Source organism: Myxine glutinosa, chromosome 2 (assembly GCF_964187855.1).
Source record: "Myxine glutinosa chromosome 2, kmMyxGlut1.1, whole genome shotgun sequence".
In the NCBI taxonomy this organism is placed as follows: Eukaryota; Metazoa; Chordata; class Myxini; order Myxiniformes; family Myxinidae; genus Myxine; species Myxine glutinosa.
The window spans coordinates 242,872,375-242,891,149 of NC_136262.1; the positions used below are offsets into that span (position 1 = coordinate 242,872,375).

At 40.8% G+C, this 18,775-nt stretch overlaps 1 protein-coding gene across 7 annotated transcripts in view; it reads right to left on the reverse strand.

Moving 5' to 3' along the window:
* Nucleotides 1–18,775, reverse strand: part of LCORL (ligand dependent nuclear receptor corepressor like) — a 212,492-nt gene that overhangs the window by 49,007 nt on the left and 144,710 nt on the right. For 6 of the 7 annotated variants that reach the window (XM_078772400.1, XM_078772398.1, XM_078772401.1 and 3 more), the window contains exons 6-7: nt 8,469–8,632; nt 6,046–6,148 (exon numbers count right to left, since the gene is read on the reverse strand). In XM_078772400.1, the coding sequence (XP_078628526.1) occupies nt 6,046–6,148; nt 8,469–8,632 (267 nt within the window). Of the gene's footprint in view, nt 1–75; nt 5,417–6,045; nt 6,149–8,468; nt 8,633–18,775 lie in introns of those variants that run through there. The other variant, XM_068105983.2, reaches the window with a different exon arrangement.

The following is an 18,775-nucleotide window of genomic DNA, read 5'->3' on the forward strand; positions in this document are numbered from 1 at the left end:
GATGGTCTCTTGCTTGTTCTTATGGATCAAAAACATCCTATTCAAAAAGTATGAAGACAAAGAAAGAACAATTCATAATGTGCATAACCTTTTATTTCATTAACTAAGCAAACACCAGTCAGGACACAAACATGACAACAAGGCGAGATAATTACAGCAACTTAAAAAAAGGTTTAAGTGTCAAAACTTCCTGATATGCAAATTTTCAGGAGGTTAAACATACAAAAACAGTGAAGGAATGCTAAAGCAAAAAAACAAAAAAAAAAAACCCAAACAAACAAAATAAATACACTCCTACAATCAATGTCAGACATTCTGATTACAAAATATTTTCAAAATCTTCCCATAATAAATACAATTTCATAATAGTGCAATTAATTTGCTTTCAATGAATAAATAAAAACAATTCAAAAGTTTTGATTTACTTCGGTTGTTTTCCCCCTAGCGAAGGAAGCAAAAATCAAGGCGTTATTGTTATTAAATAATTTATTATGACAGGAGAATACTGCAGCCTTTCTGCATCATGTAGTATCAGGCCCTGCGGCATCCTGTAACAGATGAAGCTTTGGAGATGATTTTTGTTTTACACCCAAAGTTTACCACCTGTGCCAACCTTCCAAAAAGTTGAGTTATACAAAGCTAGAAGAAGAGTTTATTCAAGTACTGAGTGACAATGCATGTCACAAAAAGGGTGACTTTTGCCACTTCAAAAATAATGGGAAATGCTACTTATTAGCCAAGCAGAACTGCTCTCTTTCTTGTTTGGAAAAAACTACAAGAAGAAAGCATCTTGTATATATTAATTTTTACAAGGAGAGATGACCCCTTTTTAAAAACTGAAAAGTCCAGTGATAATGTTCTGAAAACACAACAACAACAACAAAAAACACCCCACACCCCCAAAGAAAATTAATAATAATTTCTACAAAAGGTTTCATTTGGAAACGCTACAAATGTTCTGAGATTGAAACAGAGGTTCGTCAGTAGTCTGAGGCACAAGGTTGAGCTCCAACTTTAAATTTCACAAAGACTGTTGTGGATTAAGTGGCAAAAGCACAGTTTTGCAGAGCCAAGTACAAATTAATTATTCCATGAAAAAAACAAAAATGATATGAATCGGGGACGATCATACAAGTCAATGGGAAGTTGACAAATCAAATAAATTGGAAGGACAATCATAAATGCAACGGGCCTAATCTAGCTCAAGGTAACAGCTGTTCTGTTGCTTTTCCATGAAGCAAGAAGAAAATATTGTTTACATATAAACAAGGAAATAAGAAAGGTTTCAAGTGCGAAAGGAGTGCAAGAACCAAAAATAAATAAAGAAGCACTTCGAATTGTGATGCTAAGTGCGAAGCATCGCAAGAATATGACAAAAGAAAAAGGAACATAAACGTACGAGAGCAAAATTACTAGTTTTTAATTAGCGCAAATTTTTATTATTATTTATTTCTGAGTCAAGTTCATCAGGACAAGAAAATCTAAATAATTTTCACTTGGTGATGATGGCATACCCCAATGCACTTTAGAAATGCCAAATTAGCACATGTAGCATTCAGGGGCGCAGTGATGGGATCGCCATTTGAAGTTTCGCATTTTACATTAAAAGGAGCAAAAGGAAAGGCAAAGGGACTGTGGTGTTTAGGAATGCACAAACGTTTCGTAGAGTAAGCAGTTAAATTATTGTCACAAGATTACAATACATTGTTAGAACAGTGTGCTCGGCCAGAGGGGGTTCCCAGCACTAAGAGCATTGGCAGCGATTCGGATTGTTTTGTTGCAAGGTGCGCAGTTTTCTTTCTCCATCAATCAACGTTGTTCCCTCAAATACGTCATGTGACGTTCAAAGTAAAAAAAAAAAAAAAAAAGGTTTTCCATCCAAGAAACGTGACATTGTCCTTGTGACATCATTTCTATTGTTAAAATTATTTTCCACACAACTTGACATTTCGATCGAGGTGGACATCGACAAGGACCCCCTCCCCCCATTTTGGATAAACCCCGTTGTTTGTAAGACTCGTCTTTTTAAAACGTACTACGGGGTTGTAAAAGTTATAAAATAGCATGAAGAAAAAAAATCAGTTTAAATTCACACTTTTTCTCTCCTCTGAAGCATCTTAGTTACTTTCCTCTAAACAAGAGAATGGTTTAGTTATTTTGTTTTTTTTACTTCCAGTGTACCACGGACTAGCTTATAAGGCCTGAGGAAACAATCCACTTTCCTGCAGCCAATATGGTGCAATACTTTTTTGCATTAGCGCAATTTTATTTATCTATTTTAACAATCAGGACTATACTAAATACAATGCGGCAACAAAGATGCATTCCCTGTGCACATCTTTCATTAAAAACACATTTACACATAAAATACACCCAAAATAAAATAAATAAATCACCATGGTGACTGTGTGATAAATGTGTTGAAAGTTAATATTATTTTTGATATAAATTGTATGGGTGATTGATTTATTAAGTATGCAAAATTTGTATTTACCCACAAACTTTATCAAAACTTGTTCTTCTGACACACCTTGTTTCTTACCTACAATTCCTCAGGACTATAGCATGCCAACCTCTATTTATTTCCCTCCCCACTCAATTGAAACTCCCGGACCCACCCATAACGACTTGATCCTCACCCCCGTCCCAGCCTTTCCTAATTTCGCCCAAACTACCTACACGGAGACATACAGTATGGTAAAAAAAAGATGGCCCCTTCATGCAATTTGAATAATAATAATAATAAAATAATTAAAAATAAGTACTTGCAACCGAAGTCAGATGATTGCAATGATGGAGATAAAAACAAGCCAACATTTTATCACCACGAGTCAGTGGTCGTATTACTGGCCTGTCACGCATTGCAAACTAGCTTTACAAGTAGCCACATGACAGTGCAAACCCCTAACCCTCAAAACAATCACAATGAACAAAGAAACAACAACAATAAAAAATAAAATAAAAACGCTCATGGATCTGCAATCAAACATAATATAGCACTCGCTTGTAAAATGCCAAATCCATATTCGACCTACATTTTTGTTTCCGGTCAAAGGAAAACGCTTTTTACATAAAAATAATCTTGATATAGATAAAAAAGAATTTAGAAATAAAAACAGGGGTCAAAGTGCCACGAGGAAAGTAGTTTGCGTGTAGGGGGACAATGCAACAAGGAAACAAAGATCGAACAACAACAACAATAACAATAATAAAAATGTTTGAGAAAGTTCCTCGAGTAGGAAGTAAAAGGAACATGAAAAGAACATACAAGGTTTTCAAATGACTGGGTAAATCTATCGTTTTATCCCTGAAGTTAAGTCAAATGGAATTAACGCACCGGTGGAGGCCACTAGGACTAGCCGCGAAACCTGATGAAAGGGGATTATTGAGGAGAGGCAGTCTGCTGGAACAAGGATAGTAAAGAAAGTGTAAAACTTGTGTCTCAAATAAATTAAAATAAGAAAAAAAATCTGGAGCCAGTTGTCCAATCATATTTTATACAAAATAATTAACAGTTACCCTTTAAAAAAGGAGAAAATAAGACTTTGTGAGCTTTCTTATGATATATAGCATGTGACATGTAGGGCCAAAAAAAAGAAGACTGTAGATACGGGATGTGCTTGTATTTAAGTGGATGGTAAAAACTCCCCAGGTTAATGATGCTTTTCCTACTTTAACACTAGTAATGTTGGCGGGAGAGTTGTTATACATACTATACACAACCTGAAAATGTATGGTCTGCATGATCACCCAAATTATGGATAAACAAAAAAAGATCCATACAGGCATCTGCATTCATATCTCGAGTAGGCCAAAGGGAAAGAGCAGTATAAATATTCCAACTGAAGAAAAAGGGAAGTACAGGTGTGAGAAGAAGAGGCAAGCGGGAACGAACACTGTCCCAAAAGGCGCTTGCTTGATGATCAACATAGCCACGTAGAAATGCCTCGTTATTAATTGCACTGATCCTTTGAGATCCTCAAGAGCACAAGTGGAACTACGTAGGGCATTTTGATACGGTGTACAGCACAACTTGCCGTATGGGCGATGCAACTCCGGGTAGAGGAAGCTGGCCAATCCAGACAAGTTTAATTGTACACAAAAAGGCAGAAGGATTAGGGGGCAGTGGGTACAGTTCCCTGAGCTACCCATGACAGTGTGGGCTCCATCAATAACTGGGTTACAGTGCAGCAGACTGCTATAAAATTTGCCTCAACTGTCAGATGCTGTGGCATGAAACTCATCTACTCCCCCCCTTCTCCCCCCCCCCCCCCCAACCTCCAAAGTAAGACTTCTTGCTGCAGCCCTTTGCTCTGTATATGGAGGAACAGCTTCCATGTTCAAAAAAGTTTGTTAACACAAGGCCTATTCTCTGCCGTTGAGACCTGCCCCCTCACTATCCGAACTCGCTGCAGTTGAACCGCCTGTTACACTGGCAGCCAATGAGGTGGTCGTTAAGTTTTCGTTGGCAGGTGTGGCCTCACTCAATGCAGACTCCCCTTCGAACCTTCGTCGTTTAGGCGGCGTCTTTAATGTGCCAGCACGTTCTTTGACCTTGTACTCCAGTGTGCTGTGTGGGATTCCGTAGAGCGCCTGTGCTTTTGAGACGCTCATCCTCCCGCTCATTACCATGGCAATTGCTTCCTCAAGGATGTTATTGTCGTACTGTCTATACCGCCCTCGTTTGCGGCGTGGTGCTTTTGGTTCAGAACTATCACCTGTGATGGTCAAGGATGTGATGCCAACAAATTTCCCTGGTACTCGTGTAGATATTGGATCCGAGGCCTTTCCATTTGCAATGGCAATGAGGGATGCTTCTCCAAGATGCTGTGGAAGCAATGGCTGCTGCTTCGGGAGTATAGCTTTTAATTTGCGGCCTGCATGGGATGGACCGTCCATGGACAATGTGGATGATAAAGACAAAGAGGCAGAGGAGAGATGTGTGGTTGGAGCAGCACATTCGAGTTCCACAGCTGAGGCCTCAAATTGTGTAGTGGCAGTACTGCTTCTAATTTGCGGAATGCGCAATTGCACACCACCCAGCAATCCATCCTGCATTGTCTGGGTAGCAAGCCGCTTCATAGCTAGTTGCTGTAAAAAACCTGAAGAGCTTAGTTTTGATGCATCATCCACTCCAACCTTTCCAATAAAGTCCATGCTCTCGCTTGTGCTGCTCACCATGGACAATTTAGCCTCTTCACATTGCAAGGGGGTGCTGATCCATGGTCCGGGGTCCAGCCGAGACAGGCTAGATGCACCTTCATGCACAGGATGCATTTGTGGAACAAGAAGCGCAGTCGGTTGAGCAGGGTCATGCTGATTTTTCCTCCCTTGATCCCCGCCTCCCAGACCGCCTGCATGGCCGTCCTCGCACCCCTTCCAACGCTCCTCTCCCGCTGCTGTGCACTCACCGCTCCTGGGGCAGGGAGAGGCAGGCAACGAGACGAGCCGTCAGCGCAGCAACAGCGGGCAAGGAGGGCGTGCAGGGTGCGGGGGCATATTATGGACATGAAACTGGTCTGGGAGGACTGAAATGGGGAAGGAACCGCATGGGTATGGCTTAGCTGAATCAAAACCCTTGCTGGAGTTCATGGGACACAACTTTGTGGCGTAACCGCAGAAGGCTGAACTTTCCGTCATAACAAAGTCCTTGAGAAGAGCGGTCAAAAATTTTTTTTTTAAAGGGCCGTTTTCAAGGTAAAAATTTAAATCACCAAATCCATGTTTGCTCATTAGGAAATGGGGTTTCAAAGCGAGGAAACGGCTAACTAAACATTCCAGGTCTTATCCCATTAAAGGTCATGACAATAACTGAAGCTTCTGATTATTTAAGGGTCTCCAGATGGAAATGCCAAGAGTAGAGAGCAAGGTTAACTTCAAAGAAACCAATGTTCCTCATTAACAGGAATAAATGAACCAATTTTCCAACAACCTCAGAGAATAAATATATTGATATATGATATGGGGTGATGAGAAATGGAAGACAAAGACAAGAGAAGTTGATCACTAGCAGCAAGGACATGTGTGTTTGCACAGTAAACTTACATCTTCGATTGCAGCTTCGACATGGTAGGTTTGGCTGAATCCGTGTGCAGAAATTTTTGAAACTGCAAGGCTGCTTTCTTCGTGGAGAGGTCAAGAGCACCAGCTGAGTGCAGAAACACAAAAACAATAGTATTACTGGCAGTGCCTTCCATTGCCAATTTGGATTCATTACCAAGACTTGGTAAAGACATTTGTTTATCTTTTCAAAAGCTAAATAATTGGAATCCTGCTTAACAAACATTGGAATTGGAATCCTCCCTCTTAGTTCATCGTAATTCTTTTCTTTTCGAGTTGGTTATGGAGAGGGATTAGGGGTAGCAATGCATTTATCATCGGGAGCAATTCACTGCTTATTCCAACATGTCCTCAGCCCACCAGGTGTCAAACTGGTATCAAATGCAGACCAGATCAAAAGGGGAAGCGAGTATTGATCCTTCCGCCTCTAATGTCATCAAATGAGCCTATACATGTTTTACCAATCAGATTATTATTAGTTTTTTTGTATACAAGATCGAGGCTCTTGTAAGAGCTAACATTGATCACAAAAAGACAAACTGACACATAAACCATATGATAAAGGGAGCGGGAGACAAGATGGAGAGCAGGGACATCGGGAGATCTGTGGGAGGGAGAGGGCTTGGGGGAAGGAGGCATGGGAAGGGGGGTGCGGGGGGTGGTGGGGTGGGAGAGGTAAAAAAAAACAACATATTGATACTGCTAGGAAAAACATGAACTGAACATGAACATGAAGAAAAAAAAAAAAAAAAGGTAATTATTTTGAGACTAGTGCAGTTTACAGAAGCATACTACGACTGGATTCTGCTATAAGTATGAACCCACAAACTTTGGGAAGTGCATTCAGTGTCCTCTTATCAAATGTCACTGAGATGTAACAACTTGCCATCTCAAAATACTACCACTTCCAGTTGGGTTATTTACCTTCACAGCTCCAGTAAACAAGTTAATTATTGAAGGACATAGTGAAGGAAGACAGTGGTAAAAGTTGAGGCCTGACGAATACACTTCACCATAATCAGAGAAAAAGAACACAAACATTTTTTTTGATAAAATGGTATTTTTCAGATGCTGCAAAGGTCAAGGGGAAATTCCTTATTCGGACAATGCTCAATTCATGTGGTTGTTCACAATCTGCGTTCGAGGACAGAGCTGAAATGTCACCGCATGTAGATGGAATGAATTACGCAGTCGACACACTGCACACAGAAATTCAATACATTGACCTGGATTATCAACGGCGAGATGAGGGCTAGTACACACACATCAGCACCATGCTGTATGAAAAAGCATTCTGCATTCTAATGACTTCTGGTGGAATCACGGCATGAATACGGAAAACAGAATTTCACAAAAACAAGTTACCCATGTACAAAAAAGGCAAAAAGCAAACTTGATACTTGCCGGAAAAGATTCCAACAAGAATGTTGATCGGTTGGTTTGTCTGTCTGTCTGTTTGTCTGTCTGTCTGTCTGTTTGTTTGTTTGCAGCACTACGTCTACACCGTTGCATTAGAATCGCCAAACTTTGCACACATATTTGTCTTGCCCTGGAATAGACTGTGCCCAATTTTTAACTCTCTCGGCCCAAGGCCTCCATTATGACGTCATAATTCGATAATTCGACAAGTACAAAACTTCACCCGATCAAGATGAAATTTATTGAGCGACATGACGGCATAATGTGGTGGCGAAAAAAATTAATGATGACGTCATCGGTCACGTGGTTCGGTCGCCATCTTGGAAAAACCGACAAACTTTGCATCTCTACATCTCCGAAAGTGCTGAATAGAAAAAATTGAGACATAGTTCATTGTAAAGAACCCTCCATGGGGAATAAAATATGTTAATGATGATGTCATTGGTGCCTCCATTATGACGTCATAAAAAAGTACATTCCAGCAAGTCCTCGGTCTCTGACCGATTTTTCATTTTCATGTTAATCCTCCTCTTTAATGGGCATAATTATTCACATATTCTGGTTGGGTTCGCTGGTGGGAGCTTGGGCCAAGTCTTTCACGAACCAGTTGGCCAGGCCTGAAATTCGACTAAGGTGATGGCAGGAATTTTTGAATTTGTTCAGGGTGCCAGCAATAACTCGCCTACCCTTTGCGAAGGATACGTGGGATGTTTAACGTACACCAACTAATGCCGGCAGATGGAATTCCCCGTTTAACGGTCATCTGAGGGATGGCACGGCACACACATTGCTGAATCACCACAACTGTGAAACACCGGGATGACAGCTCAGAGGCGAGTCTTGTTTTCATTACAATAGCATCTGAAAATTGATTAAAAAACAGCTTCTAAGGGGTTTGTTGGGGAAAGCCAACACTGGAGGGTCACAAACTAACAGCATCATCCAATGGCAGAACAATGTATGGAGAAAAATTAAAATCTGTCGCTTACCATCATCGTACTTGCAAGGCCGCACGGGCCCTTTTCCTACAGAGAGGTCAAGGGGTGCATCCTCATTTTCGGTCAACAAAAGACCAAGGATTGAGTCATCACCAGGTTGGGGGTGTGCAGGCAGCTCCTCATCAGCCGCACTGTTATTTTCTACGGTTCCTTTCCTGCATCGTGCAACGGAGAATAAATCACATCAAGAAACAATGTTACTTTGTGGAAAACCCCTCAAAAGGATCACAGGGAAACCACAAAAAAACACGTTTCTTGCAGAAAAATAAAGCAGACTATCGGGTTCAATTGAAAGTATGAATATCTGAGCTGTCTGTCCAATCCAATAATTTATTCCGAACAAATAAGAAAACTCGACATAAATCACCGTTGTGACGTCGATTGATATGCCTCCACCCACATTTTTACATCACTAGTATAAAAGCCCATCAAAAATGATGCGTTGGAACAGTTTATTCAACGGTACAACCTCGTGAGCGTGCCAAAGTCTGAAGCCTCGGCCTAGTGTCAGGTGTGCTTATAAATAAACACGCAAAATGTCTTTTTTTATTATTAGACATCATACGGACGTAAATGAACTCGTTTTACTCTGCGCGCGTTGCACATCACGCGCAGTGAATTTCACCTCAGTGTGCCTTGTATTTATTGTGATTAAAAAAAAAAAGCGATTCTGTACACCGCCCTTGAGGCTCGGTTTGCAAGCCACAATCTACAATTCCAATAGAAGAGACATAATTACTCTTTTATGGAAAATGTTTTTCGAGTTTGTTTTATCCTCAAAAAATAGACCTTAGTGAACACCCAGTCGTGTTAAAAGGTTGGCCTTTAAAACCCGACTCAAGTCGTCCTTATGAAGGGGGACAGACACACCTGTACAAACACACAAACTGACATTGTGTTTTATATGGTAGATATAAAACGACTTTTTGAAATGTCATGCTCAATATCGTTTTTGGCCCCATTTCTCAATGGTTAAGAATCCCTTTTAAAAAAAAGAAAGAGATATCCTGATAACTGACAACCAGGGATGAAAACATAACCTCCGTCCACCTTCTGTAGCACAGGTAATGGATCAACAGACTAAATAGGACAAAGAGAAATCAGTGGGACGATGACAATCAGATGCACCACAGCACAAGAAGGCGAATGGTGAGAATAGTATATCAGCACATAGTAGAAATGGGAACAACCAAGAGGTGGCGCTGGGTAGCGGATTTGAAATCCTGTATAATCATCGTTTTACGACCGTTTCCATGCTTGCATGTGTAAGCTGTGATGCACCTAATGGCTGCGTCGCCAAAAGGCATATTTGAGGCATGTTTTTTTGTGGTCGGATGCCCTTCCTGACAACACTTGCACAAAGTGTGATTTAAATCCCTTCAGCTGTTCTCAAGTATCACATTTTCACCTGACATGACCTCTGACATCGTAATGCTGAAATCTAATCGGTTCATCTTTGCATCATAATATATACTTATACCAAGTTTGGTCAAAATCCCATTACTGGTTCACAAGTTAGCGCAGTGACTGAATTTTTACCTAACGGGTCCTATGACCTTTGACCTCCTGACCCCATAATCTAATCAGTTTATCTTTACATCATGATGCATACTTGTACCAAGTTTGACTTAGATCCCTTCAGCCGTTCTTACGTTATCGCAGTAACGAACACCTATCACGGACGGACGGACAGACAACCCAAGAACATAATGGCTCCACCGACTTCGCCAGTGGAGGCCAAGAAAAGGCCGTTAGTGGCCATCAAATTATACAAAGCATTCTACAAAGAGGACGTTAAGCCAAAATGCAACAAATTTAAAGATCCCATGAGATGTCATGGATCCCACCAAATTCCTTCTAATAGGGATCAAGCAAACTCTCATTAAGAACATTCAATAAGACAAATATCACTTTTTGATGAACATGATGAATAATAGATTTACATACAAGGGGTGTTCAAGATGTTCTGGGAATGGTATAGTTGTTGGCAAACTAGAGATGCAGTTTTGACTCATTATAAGAATACATGTATGCTTGTTATATGACTTCTGTTTCATTAATTTGATATCTTTATCGTTTAAGAGTATAAACCAGAAGTTTGCTATGCCACACAATTATTCAAAGATGCCAGCTCGAATGGAATCCACAAATGTGTGGAGCCGTGTATAGTGAAAGTGAACCCTCAATCTACAGTAATCACTAATCAAATGGGAAGTTGACTTTAAGCATGGATGCGAGTCCTTTGTACATGACTCCAATGTCAGGATGGCTGGCAGATGTGACCAATCCACAAAATGTTCCGTACCTTAATCATGGACGAGTGCAAAGTTAAGTTCACCAAAATATCGACAGAACTTGCAATTTCTCAAGACAGCAATTTCACAAACATCCACGAGTGCTTGGGTGTGTCCAAAGTCCCCGCAGAAACATCAGCACCCACTATCAACAGCGACAGCTAGCATCATGTCACAAGCTTCTCAAAATGTTAAACACAAGCAAGGTGACATTATCGCTCGTCTGGAAACTGATGACAAAACCTACAGCTTCAGCACTAGAATACAACAACACACCAACATGCATTTTAAGGCCATTTTCCCTGCTAGAGCGGGGGTTAGCCTTGCGGTCCCCATGACAATCTTCTCTATTTTGCCCTATTTTCTGCATCTCCCCTTGTTATAACCCCCTTGCCCGCATTTCTTCTATCACCATCTTTAGCCAAGTCGTTCTCGGTCTTCCCCGCCCTCTACTTCCTTCTACATTCATTTCAATCACTCTTCTCAACCAGTCACTTTCATCCTTCCTCAACACATGACCAAACCATCTCAACCTGTTTCTCTTCACAACATCAATCACAGGCTCTATTCCCATCATCTATCGCAATTCATCATGTCTTCCTCTCTCTCAACGATACTCCGCACATCCACCGAACCATTCGCATTTCCACCCTTTCCAGCCTTCGTTGCTGTTCTACGTTCATTACCCATGTCTCGCTCCCATAAATCATAACACTTCTCACACATGCAGCATCATGCATCATGCAGCATATCTTCAGCACTAGAATCCTGAAAATAAATTGGAATCCATGCAATGGAAGCAAAAGGTTGGCATGTTGATGATCCCATCAATACGGGAATAAAAATAATCACTCACAACCCTCAGCCAGAAAGATTGTGGCCTGAATTTAGGAAAATAAGGGAATCCTGATTTGATTGCAGCAGGCCAGAGGCCAACTGCCAAGGGATGTTGACGAAAGGTGTATACTCTACACCCTCCTCCTTCCTTCATAAGATCATGCCTTTGCTCAACGCCCCATATTGTGCAGCAATGGTGACATTGGCTTTGAGTAGCGGGACAACCCCACACTCCCCCATGGAGCTTGAACCTGGTCCCCAGTGACAAATATCCCTTTTGACATTTGAAATGCATGTGTGTGTGGTGCCCAGCTGATTAATCAGTGCAGTCAGGAAACCAGTCAGTTGCTTACAGGTTAAGGTTCTTACTTTTTTAAGTAAGGGAACTATGTTTTGAGGTTTACAATTTAAATAAAGTTGAATATGGAATGTTGTGAAATTAACATCATTTACAGTAATCCTTGAAATTATATTGAAGTTTAGGAACAACCGATACTGTACAATTAATTAAGAGTGTGCGTGCATGCGTGTCTGCACTCACTGATTTTCTGATGAGGAACTGGTTTAAGGGGCAATCCAAAAACCTATATTTCACTGGCATAGATGGTTTTGAAGGAGAAATGGAACAAGTGCATTGACGTTAAGGGACGCAACACTCTAAATAAAAAGTTGGTACTTATTACACGACTGTAGCTTCTACATTTGCAACAATTGCAATATTCACTATCTAGTTGCATTTACATATTATTTGTGACTCTGGCATGTGTATTGTTTTGCGTTTCCATCAATCATTTCCAATAATAATACTGCAAGTGGTGTGTTAAAAAGTGCAATAACTTATAATGGATAGATAAAGTAGTTAAAGGTATCTCATATTTTCTCCTCATTACAAAGACTGTCAATTCTTATATTGGTAACATGTGAATATGTTAACTTCAATTTTAGCTGAAAAAGGCATGCAACTAGAACGGCATTCTTCGACGTCGTGACGTTGACCGATATGCCTCCGCCCACATTATTACATCATTATACATAATTGCACCAGGTTTGATTCAAATCCCTTCAGCTGTTTTCAAATATTACATTTCTAATCTGACATGTCCTCTGACCTTTGACACCAAAATAGAATTAATTCGTTTTTGCATGATAAATATGTACTTGTATCAAGTTTGGTCAAAATCCCATCACTTGTTCACAAACTAGCACAATAACAGAATTTTTACCTAATGGGACCTCTGACCTTTGAACTCTTGACCCCATAGTCGAATCTGTTTATCTTGACATCATTATACATACTTGTACCAAGTTTGACTTAGTTCCCTTCAGCTGTTCTTAAGTTATCAAAGTAATGAAAACATATTACAGACTCTGACCTTTGACCCCTTGACCCCAAAATCAAACCATTTCATCTTTGCATCATAATACATACTTGTACCAAGTTTGGGCAAAATCCAAGTGCTGGTTCACAAGTTATCATGGTTACAGGATTTTACCTAACATGACCTTTGACTTCTTGAACCCCAAATCTAACAGTTCATCTTTACTTCATAGTAAAGATCCGTACATCGTAATACTACTTGATCCAAGTTTGATTTAAATCCGTACAGCCGTTCTCAACGTATTGTGGTAACAAAAACCTATCAAGGATGCACTGGACAGCCAACCCAAAAACATAATGACTCCATTGACTTCGGTGGCAGAGGCATAAAAAACGGAAAAAAAGAGGAAACATAAAGGGCAAAGGTTGGAAATAATGTAATAAAAGTCACCCCCCCATTCAAAACCATGATTTTTTTTTTTTACACCCTTTAAACCACCTCCCAACCCACAAAACTGATTGCGTCTCCTATATGTTCATCCCTTGATTTCTCCCCGAGCACTCATCGTTACCTGCATCCCCTGATTGTCCATCTCCATCGACTTTCTCCCTCTGCCATGCTGTTGGCGCTCCCCCTTTCTCCTGCTGTTTTCTCCTGTTTTACATACTTGTACCATGTTTGACTTGATTCCCTTCAGCCGTTCTTAAGTTACCGTGGTAACAAAAACCTTTCACGGATGCACAGATGGACAACCCAAAATCATTTTTTTTTAAAGGCAGTGCAAAGAAATTTGGAAACCAAGCAACATGACACTTAAAGGCTAAGAATGCATCTTATTCAGTCCTAATCATGCATGATGCCAACATAATGTGGATATAGGAAGAGAACCATCAAGAAGTGTGTCAAATAATATGGTCAACATTCCCAATGAGAAAAAGTGAATGAATGAACATGAATGATCGTTTTAAGGCCATTTTCCCCGCTAAAAAAATTATTAAAGACTGGAGCTCTTTTTGTATCCAGAGTCAAGGACTTTTATGGAATAACTAGAACACAGAACGGATCAGGATGCAACATAACAAAAGGAACAGCAGAAAGAGAAGGGGAAAATGCCAACAGCAGAATGAATGAATGATCGTTTTAAGGCCATTTTCCCCGCTGGAGCGGGGGTTAGCCTTGCGGGCCCCATGACAATCATGGATCCCTGTTTCGAGGCAATGTTTTTATGGCCGGATGCCCTTCCTGGCGCCAACGCTTAGTCGCCTCTTACGATGTGCAGGGATACGGTGTACCTATTCTAAACCGGGGTACACACCGGGATCATTCATCCCAGCAAGCTGGTACTCAATTTGCCGACCTCGGAAGGATGACAGGCTGAGTCAACCCCCCTGGTCTTAATTTAGCGATCGACTGGGATTCAAACCCAGGATCCTGGGATCCCAAGCTGGCACCCTAACCGCTAAGCCAACACCAGACTTAGTATGAGAGAAAAGGGAAAAAGTATTATAAATGAATAAGAATCCTTTCACTTTTCCCTTGAAATTTAGACAACCGAGTTCCCCAAAGTGCTGAAATCACATATAAACCATCGTGTGTTTATGATGCTTTGTGTATGACAAACTGCCTTCACCCATTGCCATGAGCTCTTCCTCACAGGATTTCAAATCCGCTACACAGCGCCACCTCTTGGTTGTTCCCATTTATACTACGTGCTGATATACTATTCTCACCATTCGCCTTCTTATGCTGTGGTGCATCTGATTGTCATCGTCCCACTGATTTCTCTTCATCCCATTTAGTCTGTTGATCCATTACCTGTGCCACCGAAGGTGGACGGAGGTTATGTTTTCATCCCTGTTTGTCAGTTATCAGGATATCTCTTTTCTAAAGTGATTCTTCACCATTGAGAAATGGGGCCAAAAACTATATAGAGCACGACATTTCAAAAAGTCGTGGGCGAGTTATGACAAAACTAGGTGGATGAGTTGCGGAGGTGAAAAGAACAAGCCGATTAGATTTTGGCTCCAGTCCGAATCCAGATCCGGCCCATCAGTCGGACACAAAACGTAAATTCTGTTCAGCCTGGCGGGGGTATGCGCTCTACCGTGTACCGTCCTAGTTTCCCCATGTTGTTCTTCTCTTCCATGAGCCTCGTTGGTTGTATTAAAAATAAACAAGCTCACAGCAAATACAATTTGTAACAAGCGTTACGCCTAGGTCCTCCGTTGGTGAAGTGATGCGAGTTGACAAAGTGGAAGACGCAAGGTGGCCATCTTGGATTTTGACGTGGCGACCCAATTTTCAATAGCGTTCTCCCTTTTGCCTAGATACACCCACATACCAGATTAGAAGTTAGTACTTCGCTTATTTTTCAAGATATTTCGCTCACAAGGTTCAGACATACATGGCGGCGGCCATCTTGGATTTTGACGTGGGTTGCACCCACACACCAAATTAGAATTCGGTCCTTCACTTACGCACACACGTACGCACGCACGCACGGACGGACGGGAAAACCATAGTCCCCCTTTCGCTCCGCGGTGCGACGGGGGACAATTACTTCAACTCGTGTCAATAGTGAACTCCACGATTTGTACCAAGGATCAGTCCCATAAACTCTTATTTGTTTATCATAAACTCTTATATTTTATTATGCTTTCCAGGAACATCTTGAACCAATTTACTCAGTTCAATTCAAAAGCAGTTTACTGCTTTAGTGTATTTTTGACATATTGCATTGTTCATTTTAAATGACAGAAACAAGATGTTCAGATTTCTGATGCTGTTTAAAATGTAATCCTTTGTTCAAATCTCTTATAAATATTTCTGTCATGAACTAAAACGCTGCCATGTGCCCACAGATGAGATGCGGAATGCTCCAGGGTGTACGATGAATGTAGTAATATGCAAATCAAATTGTTATTTATGGTTACCGCACACTTGGGAAATTACGGTACAGTACTTGGTTGAGTCACTGTTATAAGATTGTCTTGATTACAAGCATTCGGTTTTCATCTCTGCATTCTTCCTAATCAGTAAATGTCATGTGTAATCAAAATTCATATTTGCTTCATGATCGATAGTCAGGATATTCTGCCACTCAGATTTTCTGCTGATGCATTAAAACACGATTCGTGCATTGTTTCTCATTTCTCATCCCGACCACGTTCTTATTCCCAATTTGCTTCAAAAGGCTGCAAACCAAATTTTTTCGGTGACGCATCATTGATGAAGATGATGACATCTTGTGACGAAGCTCATTGGTGTGATGACAAAAAAACCCCATAATTCCCACCCCTAAAATAGATGCCAATCCACCTGCTCAAAAGCAGCATGATCCTGTGTTGGTTATGTATCATCATTATTTTTACAGGAGACATTTCTCCTCTACTGATCTCGTTTACCTTGATGGAACCGATTGCCCAGAATGATTACTCTTTTATCTTTCAGGAGAAACTCGTGACAGGATGCTTGAATGGCAAGGAGTGGAAGATGAATCAGGAATCCTGGGCCCAATCTATTCAAATTGCATAAACGTCTCACAAAATGGCAACATCGTGGTCTAATTAATGCACGATTAATTCCAATGCCAATATAGAAAAGGGTAGGAAATTTCCATCCCCTGATAATGTCAATAATTCCAGTGTGTTGCATCATGAAAACATTTTTTAAATGCTGGAGAAAAACCTTTTTTTTTAAAAATCATCATTAACAAGGGCTTCTCTTGCCTATTTCAGCCATCTATGTTTTCCATTCCCTTTGCCTACCAGAACCCATTTTCCTTTTGAAATTATTACAGATCTCTACATTGATGAGCCTTTCAAGATTAGTGTTCATCACACAAATTACTGTGAAAGGTGCTCATCCTGCGATGCAACGATCTGCCCATAATGCGTCTGAACATTTCATAATTAATTTATTGGGTAAGCTGCTGTGTTGGAATTACTTACATCTTTCTCGATACACACACACACGCATATATGTATATACAGACATATATACACACACACACACACACACACACACACACACACACACACACACACACACACACACACACACACACACACACACACACACACACACACACACACCCTTCAGAAAGTATTCACACACTGACTTTTTTTTTACATTTTGTTGTGCTACAGCCTGCACTTAACATGGATTAAATTTACATTTTTTGTCACCAATCTACACAAAATACATCATAAAGACAAAGTGAAAGTATGTTTTTAGAATTGTTGTACACCACTCCTTTCCTATGCCATCTCCAGGTGTTGCATGACATTATTGCCGGGCACCGAAGGGGGCCCGGCGATGACACGTGCCAAAAGGGAGTACTCAGTTTTCACTCCGTTAGTTTGTTTTCTTTCTTTCTTGTTTGTTTGTTTGTTTTTGTTTGTCTGGGCGATATCTCAGCCATCCTTTGAGCTAGAAAGCTCAAATTTGGGCAAAATAGTGAGCATGTGCTTTGGTAAAACAGTATTATTTTTATTTCTTGACTAATAAATTAATTACTTAATTATTATCGATTTATTAAGTACTTATTTGATAAAGAAACAAATTATTTTATGAACATTACTTATTTATTTATTTTCATTATGCAATTAATCAATAAACAATTATTGTGCACCACTCCCTCCCAATTCAGTCTCCATGTGCTGTTGAAGGCACCCCAGCAACGTCGCACGCTGGAGGATATGTTATTTATTTATTTGGCATGTATTTTGTTCTTTGAATGAAATAAATAAAATAAATAAAATGTACATGAACAAAAGTGTTCTTTGAATGTATCTGTACTTGCTTACAATTTTTTTGAAAACGAAATATCTAATTTACATAAGTATTCAGCCCCTTGGGTCAATACTTTGTCGAAGTGCCTTTGGCAGCAATTACAGCTTTGAGTCTTCTTGCGTATGTCTATCAGCTTTGCACATCTGGATATGAGGAGTTTCTCCCATTATTCCTTGCCCTGGTGTTGGGCTAGCGGCTAGGGTGCCAGCTTAGGATCCTAGGATCCTGGGTTCGAATCTCGGTCGATCGCCGAATTAATGCCAGGGGGGTTGACTCAGCCTGTCATCCTTCCGAGGTCGGCTAATTGAGTACCAGTTCACTGGTAATTCCCTGTTTGTCGTTGAAGGCGGCAAAAAGGGTTGGCGTCAGGAAGGGCATCCGGCCGTAAAACATTGCTTAAAAAAGGGGACCAAAAAACAACAACTACCACGGTCCCCGAAAAGGCCAACCCCCGCTTTGCGGGGAAAAATGGCCTCTAAACGGTGGTTTGGGTTTTTATTCCTTGCAGATTTGTTCAAGCTCTGTCAAGTTGGATGGGGAGACGGTGAAGAGCAATATTCAAGTCTTTCCACAGATTCTCAATGGGATTCAAGTCTGGGATTTGGCTGGGTCACTCAAGGACTTTCACATTCTTGTTCTGAAGCCATTCCAGTGTTGCTTTGGCTGTATACTTAGAGTCATTGCCCTGTTGGAAAGTAAATCTTTGCTGCAGTCTAAGGTTTTTTGCACTCTGAACCAGGTTCTCCTTAAGGATTTGCCTGTCCTTGTCCCTGCCGCTTAAAAGCATATCCATTGCACGATTCTGCCACCACCGTGCTTCACAGTAGGGATGGTGTTGGATGGGTGATGGCCTGTGCTCAGTTCCCGTCAGGCATAACGGTTTGCATTCAAGCCAAAGAGTTCAATTTTCATATAATCAGACCACAGAATCTTTTGCCTCATGCTCTCTATGTCTTTCACGTAACTTTTTGCAAACTCCAGGTGAGCTGTCATGTGCCTTTTTCTCAGGAGTGGCTCCCTTTTGGCCACTCTCCCATAAAGCCTAGATTTGTGA